A 7972-nucleotide genomic window follows, 5' to 3' on the forward strand; every position below is an offset into this window, starting at 1 on the left:
AAACTCAGCGTTCAGAGGAAGGATTAGAGTCGAAGAAGACGATTTTAAAAGCAGTTGAATGAAATCTTCTTTGTTGAACGTGAAAACAAAGTGTGTGTGCAGTGGATGACTCCTTTTGTTCCTCTGTTTGTTCCAGCTCACTCTGGCCGACATGATCATCTACGGAGCGCTCAAAGCCACAAACTACTACGCCCTCCGCTGGTCCAGAGTCCTGCGCCCGCTCCTATTGGTCAACGTCACGGAGGGACGGCAGGTAACAGCACCACGTGTCTCACCTGTTTGGATACGGGGCTGAAAAGAGACGTATTATGATGATCCGGCCTGTTTGTCAAATGGTGAAAAAAACGAGACATAAATCTGCATTATTTACTAATTAAACAGATTTTAAACTTTTGACACTTTATTCTAAAAATGTCACAGTTATATTTTGTGTTTGTGACTCGGAGACTTTTGTTTGTTTTCATGATCCACTGCGAATAAATAGTGAGTGTGAGATGCTCTGACGTATAACGATCATTAATAATTATATTTTATCAATATATATAATTAAACAAACTCTGATTTAATGTCACTTTATGTTGCTAAAAATCATATTTAAAGAGAAAAAAAATCCCTATTTTTACTCTTTGCCTCCAAATCCAGTTTAATTTGCACGTCAGTATTTTCCTCATAAAGGTAGGATTCAGTGACACGAGCAGGTGTGTGTTCAGGTGTGTGTTCAGGTGAGTGTTCAGGTGTGTGTTCAGGTGTGTGTTCAGGTGTGTGTTCAGGTGAGTGTTCAGGTGAGTGTTCAGGTGAGTGTTCAGGTGTGTGTTCAGGTGTCTCATCACATGTCCAGGTGTCTTATTACTGACTGACTCACACGTCACACATGTTGTAATCTCTGGATCACGATCTGAGGCTAAACTTCCTGCTGCCAAATGAGCCGCCGGCGCCTGAACGCATCATTAGTTTGTGTCTGTGTGGAAGGAGGACGATGATGATTCCTAAACTCTGTCGTTTGTTTGTTTGTTTGTTTGTTTGTTTGTTGGTTTGTTGGTTGGTTGGTTTGTTTGTTGGTTTGTTTGTTTGTTTGTTGGTTTGTTGGTTTGTTTGTTTGTGTTCAGCTCCGCAGAGCGTTCAGGAGCATCCGGAACGCTCTGCCTCAGATCTTCTACGTCTTCCTGCTCTTCATGTTCAGCGTCCTCATCTTCTCCCTCATGGCGCTGAAGCTGCTCGGCAAACGGTGAGACAGCCGCCGTCCCTCCAGTCATTTTATAATCGATTATTATTGATCATTTTAAATCTTAAAAACCTGGAACCATTTTGTTTTCAGACATTCAAGTGTTAAAACATGTGATGGACAAATTCAAGTTATTTTGAGTTTTAATTTGAAAACCGATGCATGAAAAAGCCTGATCGAGGTGTGTGTGTGTGTAGCTGAGTGTGAAGTGTGTGTTTTCTCTGCAGAGGCCTGAAGACCATAGACGGAGCTCCGTACTTCACCAACTACCTGGAGATCGTCTTCGACCTGTACGTCCTCGTCACCACGGCCAACAGCCCCGACGTCATGTAAGACTCCTGCAGCTCTGACAAACGTGTTGAATCTGTTTGAAGCTCGCGCTGCAGCTGTGTCGCTGCAGATGTGTCGCTGCAGCTGTGTCGCTGCAGATGTGTCGCTGCAGCTGTGTCGCTGCAGATGTGTCGCTGCAGCTGTGTCGCTGCAGATGTGTCGCTGCAGCTGTGTCGCTGCAGCTGTGTCGCTGCAGCTGTGTCGCTGCAGATGTGTCGCTGCAGATGTGTCGCTGCAGATGTGTCGCTGCAGCTGTGTCGCTGCAGATGTTCATCAGCAACTTGTTTTTCACAAAGAAAACAACGACATGACGAAATGTTTTTTTATTTTTCGTACAACGACAAAAACTAAAGATTGATGTGAAAGACGAGAGAAATAATGTCTCCCCCGAGGCAAACGACTGATTCTGGGCTTATACATCAAATGAAACGATCGTCAACATCTTCATCAAAAGAGTGAAACTAAATTAAAATCCAGTGCTGAAGTGAACTCAGGGACGTTCGCCATCACTGAAACATGATTCTGGTATAATCATGTGTAATCATGCATTTCCTTTTGTTTTGTTTTTAAAAATAAAATAATATCTTAATATAAACAAGGAAGTTGGTTATCAGACAAAAAAGGTTCTTGAATCTTTGTATTTGAGTATTTTACTAACGCAGCATCTAAATTTAGAAAATGAATTGATTAAAAACTAAACAAACAAAAAAACATTAATGTGATAAATTGTAATGACAAACAAATGTGAAGAATCCAGTTTTCTGTCTGGACCGTCTGTGACACTGGATCCTGTTTGTCGCCTGCAGCTACAGTTTTATTTAAATTTCATGTGAATTTAATTCTTAAAAATTCCAGTTTAATAACTCTGTATCTTTTATATTATAAATTAGCTTTAAAGCCACATGGACTTTTCTGCAGCGTTCTTCCTTCTTCTTTTCTCTGCAGCAGAGAAAAGAAGAAGGAAGTGGCCTCTGCACAGCGTTTTTATATGTTTCTGTGTCTGTTAATGAGGCCGCCTCACAGCTGTTCTCTGCTTCTCGTCTGCAGGATGCCGGCGTACAACGCCAGCTTCGTGTTCGCCATCTTCTTCATCATCTACATCCTCATCAACACCTACATCTTCATGTCCGTCTTCTTGGCCGTCGTCTACAACAACTACAAGAAATACCTGAAGGTGCGACGGTTTGTACAAGTCGGCTGAAAACACGTTTTCCCAGAGGCCCAGAAACCAGGAAGCAGGTTGGACCGGGTCGGTTCCGGTCCGACTGGATCAGCTGGTGTTGACAGAGAAAGTCATGTAGTGTGACATGATGAGATTTTAATCTGAAGGCTTCAGATTCAGACCTGAGCTGCCAAGTGCAAAATCCAAATCACAGCAGCTGCAGTCTTTGTGATAAAAGTAAAATGTGTCACAACGTTGTCGAGGTCGTTGGCACGAGGAGTTCAGTTAAAACAAACTGAATCTGTGAAAACAGAAGACCGGCCTGTCCAGTCTTCAGGTGTGTCCCAGGTGTTTGTGTGTGAAGATGCACCATGTAAATCATTAATTATCTTTCCTCAGACTTTAGTTGTTAGTTGTTAAAAAGAAAATGAAAAAAGTTTTGATTTTCTACAAATTTTCATAATAAGATACAAAGAAAGAAAGAAGAACACACACTTTATTTCAGGCTCGTAAATATGTGATTGTGAGTCTGTTTGTTTTCAGGCGAATTAAAGGATGAAACGTTTCATCAGCTGATCACAAAATCAAACTGAGTTCTGTTTTCTTAATCACTGAATGAACACGTCCTTGTCCGACAGGAGGAGGTACGGCAGCTGGTCAGGGCCAAAAGGCACAAGATGGTGCGAGCGTTCGCCGTCCTGCAGGAGCAGAGGGAGGAGGGGGGGGGGCCGGTGGTGACCCAGGCCAACTGGAACCAGGTGGTCCGGCTGGTCCAGCCCGACATCAGCAACGCCCACAGAGAGCTGCTGTGGAGCGTCTGTGACGACAATAACCAGGGGTCCATCGGTGGGTCTCTCACACACACACACACACACACACACACACACACACACACACTGGGTTCTGCAGCATCACGGCCGCCGACACCTCTGAGCTCTGCTGCGTCGCTATCTGAACTCTCATCTCCCACATGGAGGAAGTCAAACTGCCTCGTCATCGTCTGCAGCTCAGAGCTGAGAACAACTGACCAGAGGAGCTGATATCACATCAAGCCAGATGTTGTTCATCATCGTTGCACATGGAGGGTGTTACACACAGTGACACTTACCCATATATATGACACACACACACACACACACACACACACACACACACACACACACACACACACACACACACACACACAGCATACAGGGACACGTTCACTGTTAACCTACATTTCAGAAGGGAACATTTTACTTTAACTTGACTAGTATCTATAGTTTGTAGATAGTGTAAAGGTGTGTGTCCATGTGTAGTGTGATTATAGAATATAGATCAGCTCTAGCTTCTATATTAATACTGTGAAAGTATCAAAGCCTCAGTCCACAGAGAAATGCACACAGCCTGTATTCAGAAACTGAGCCTTAAAACCAGCCGTCAGGACTTCTGGAACTTTGTGATGTCACAATAAAGCAGTCACCAAGCCCCGCCCACCTGGACCCACCATCCAAACCTTGCAGGATTTGGTTTCTCTGAGTGTTTTTACCTGAAATCTGCTTTATTTTTATTGGATCACTCAGAAAACAGTCAGCCAATCAGAAGAGAGACTCAGAGCCTCCTCTCTTCTGATTGGCTCACTGACCTGTTGTTACTAGAGCTGCAGAGAGAAGCCTGAGAGAGGAGATGTAAAACTACACTGCACAATTATATCTTTTGATGGATCAACACTTCAAATAAAACACAGAAGAAAAAATATGGAGCTTTAAATTAGCAACACTTTGTAAAATGCTGATTAGTTAATTAATGAGTGCATCAGGGATAGTAATTCAATAATAATAATGAGGGCCCCCACCACCTTTTAGGAAATCATTGAATAAAATAGTAGAAACACTGGGATCAGCCTATAAAACACCGTCATGTGTCGATGTAGAATATAAACTCTGCATCAGACAAACGATAAAAGTGACAGGGACATGATGAGTAATGTCCCCAGTAGGAAATTAGACCATATTGTCGCCATGCAACTGTCCCTGTTTACGACTCTGTGTATCATTGGGATTGCCCGCCTGTCTGAGAGACACTTCTTGCTGGTAAATGATGTAAAATCTGACTTGATGAGCTGAGAAGAAGCACCTGAACGCACCATAAAAAACTCAGCACTGTCGGTTCAGTTCAGTCTCATCTCAGAGTCCAGTCAGTCTGAATCCTGATACGCTGCCCCCTAGTGGTCGCAGCAGAAACGACACAAAGACTATAACTACAATCACATATCATTTCTGTACACCATGGATTTAATGCAGTGGTGGAAACTACATATATAATATGATTGTATAAATTATATAAATGACCCGAAAGCTTCTTTTATATTTTTATTTATTATTTATTTGATGTAATGTTTTGTGTGTGTTGGTTAATCCACAGGTAAAGTGGCGTTCGTGCAGCTGGCCGACCTCCTGAACATCGAGGTGATCACACTCAAGTCCAGACCACACCCATTTCACAGTGTATGCCCCGCCTTCTACCTGTCGGCCCCGAGCCGCCTGCTCTGCCGGATGGTCCAGCACCGGTAAGACCGGACCAGATGTGACCAGATGTGACCAGATGTGACCTGCAGGAACGACGTCAGCTGACGGAGGTTATAACGCTGCTGTGTGTGTGTGTGTGTGTGTGTGTGTGTTTTTGCTTTCAGGGCCTTTGTGATCATGTATGACATCATCATCCTGGTGAACGCCATCTTCATCGGTCTGGACGAGGAGAACCCGATGATCGCGAACTCGGAGTGGGTGTTCCTGGCGCTCTACCTGCTGGAGATCCTGCTGAAGCTCTACGTGTTCGAGCCGCGGGCGTTCTTCTCCAGACACAGCTTCTGGAACTGGTGAGGAACGGGGCCGACGGCGTCCTCGCCTCGTGTCACGTTTACTGTTGGTTCATTGTTTGAATTTAACTGAACCTTTATCCCAAATGAGCAAAGGATTCTGGGTGTTTCTGCCGATCGTCTACAGGGAGCTGGAGTCAAAGTTCAAGTGGTTTTCGTGTGGATGAAACGAAGCGCTGAAGGAGCGTCTGCAGCTTCTGAAGCCAAAACTGTGACCTCATCTCAGATATCCCATGATGCTCGTGGGAAAATGTTCATATTCAAATTAACTAATTAAGTGTTGCACACCTGAAACGTGTCTGAAGCTCCACCTCCTGATAGATAGAAATGTGATTATTATTATTGAAGAAAATGTGCAGAATTTAGTGCAAAATAATAATAATGATAATAATAACAATAATAGTAATGATGTATTTTTCGATGTTTTGTGGTTCAGTATGAAAAGAGCTGATGAAGCTCACAATGAAAATATTTGCACTTTACAAATCTATAATCAATGAGCTGTGTCACATTCATTTCACGCAGCTTATCTTCGTCCCAGATTATAAGCATGAGGTATGTGACACGTGTTTCAGCTTCTGTGACGTGATCTGCTGCTTCGTTTATCTGCAGCGCTTGGACCCGCTTGAAGCAGCAGTTATGTTTATTATTGTTTATTATTGTTTATTATGGTTTATTGTTGTTTGTTTTTTATCATCAGGTAGTAAAAATGTTTCTGAATTATGGAGTTTAGCTTGAGGCCATAAAGTCTGAAAGAAAAAAATGTAAACATCGTTTTAAAAAAAGCCACAAACAAAAGATTTTTCTACGGAAGCCCTGAAGGCATGTAAAATCATTTTTTTGTAATACTCATTTCAGCTTCACCTGCTTTTAGTCGCATTTACACTGAGGTGATGCACTTCAGCCTCTTGTGGCTGAAATGAGTATTACAACAACAAATCCTTAAAACAATGTTTTTTCACCTGCCTTCAGGGCTTCCGTACCATTCAAAACATAAGGGGAAAAAAAGAGAAACCAAAACTGTAATTAAAAAAACAAATAAAATACAAACGCTGGCATTAAGGAATAAACTCACTCATCTTTGTATTTTGGTTTTTTTTCAGTTTCAGTTTTTTCTTTCAGACCTTTTACACTTTTTAAATATTTATTTTATTTTATTTTATTAGGATCATCTGTACAATCTAATGCAGCAGCTCTGCCGTAACCGTTATCTTATACAGCCTCATTAATGTTCAGTGTTTTGTTGACATTGATGGAAAACAATGATCTGTTGATTATTGAGGTCATGATTTAAGGTGGTGTTGCAGTCGACATCCTCTATGTTTACATGAGGCGTCAGAATATTAGAAACACCTCTGAATATGACGATGACCTCAGCGCTACAACATGTAATGATTTAACACCTTTATGATGATGTTTAAAAAAAACTGAACATTATTGGCATCATAAACGTTTATGACAGAACAGATGTATTTACATTAGATTGTACATGTTTACCTGAGTGTATTAAACTGCGTCGTATGAAACTTGTTTGCTGCAGCTGTTTAGATGTTTTCATTGGCAATTTAGCCTTTTTTTTTTTTTTTTTTTTTACAGTTGTGCGCCCCCTGCTGGTGAGCAGTGCAGCTGCAGTGACTTCAGATATGTATCCAGCAGTGTGTTGGCATGTTTCATGGACGTATTATAAGAACTGGACACTGGACTCAAAGATTTCTCCCCGTCACTAAAGTGAAAACAGAAAGTTTTACACGTATAAAACCATTTTTTTGTAGTTGGACGTATCCTGTCTCTTTTAAAATGGAGGTCAATGGGGGAAATGATTTTTAGGCTGTGGGGGAGTTTTTTTAGTTGCAGTACCGCAAGTGGCCACCGGGGCAGATTGTCAGCATCCATCTCTGTTGATACATCCATGATACGTTTCTGTTGTTGTTGTCATGAGTGACATCATGTGGGAAACGATGAGCTTCGTTTTAAGCTAACGCTGGTTTTGCTTTCAGCCTCGTCGCTGCTGAAGAGAAGTTTTTATAAGTTCAACTCCAAACATTCGTTTTCTAATTTTTTTTTTCTTTTTTAACTATTTTGTTTCCAGGTTCGACACCTTCATCGTTATCTCTGCCCTCATCGCCACGATCGTCAACTCTGCCGTGAAATCATGTGAGTGTTGATGGTTTTAGAGAGAGAGAGAGAGAGAGAGAGAGAGAGAGAGAGAGAGAGAGAGAGAGAGAGAGTCTGGACTCAGGACATTTTTCAATTGTAAATTGTTTTAAAAAATGAAATTGCTCCAGTTTACTGACGTATCTGTGTTGATGAACCCGTCCTGTTGTAGCGGGCGGTTACACCAGCCGCCAGATCCTGGACATCGTCTTCATCCTGCGAGTCCTCAGACTGATCCGGGTGGTGG

General features: G+C 42.1%; 1 protein-coding gene across 1 annotated transcript in view; it reads left to right on the forward strand.

The window, feature by feature from the left end:
* The window catches only part of tpcn3 (two pore segment channel 3), an 18975-nt gene that overhangs the window by 5898 nt on the left and 5105 nt on the right, over nt 1-7972 (forward strand). Inside the window, exons 5-12 of the mRNA XM_087179223.1 lie at nt 1107-1225; nt 1450-1551; nt 2600-2726; nt 3353-3560; nt 5118-5262; nt 5386-5571; nt 6097-6126; nt 7661-7725. Coding sequence (XP_087035349.1) covers nt 1107-1225; nt 1450-1551; nt 2600-2726; nt 3353-3560; nt 5118-5262; nt 5386-5571; nt 6097-6126; nt 7661-7725 — 982 coding nt within the window. The remainder of the gene's footprint in view (nt 1-1106; nt 1226-1449; nt 1552-2599; nt 2727-3352; nt 3561-5117; nt 5263-5385; nt 5572-6096; nt 6127-7660; nt 7726-7972) is intronic.

Source organism: Seriola lalandi, unplaced genomic scaffold, assembly GCF_002814215.2.
Source record: "Seriola lalandi dorsalis isolate HSWRI2012SDOR001 ecotype SW California unplaced genomic scaffold, Sedor1 jcf7180002054800, whole genome shotgun sequence".
Lineage (NCBI taxonomy): Eukaryota > Metazoa > Chordata > Actinopteri > Carangiformes > Carangidae > Seriola > Seriola lalandi.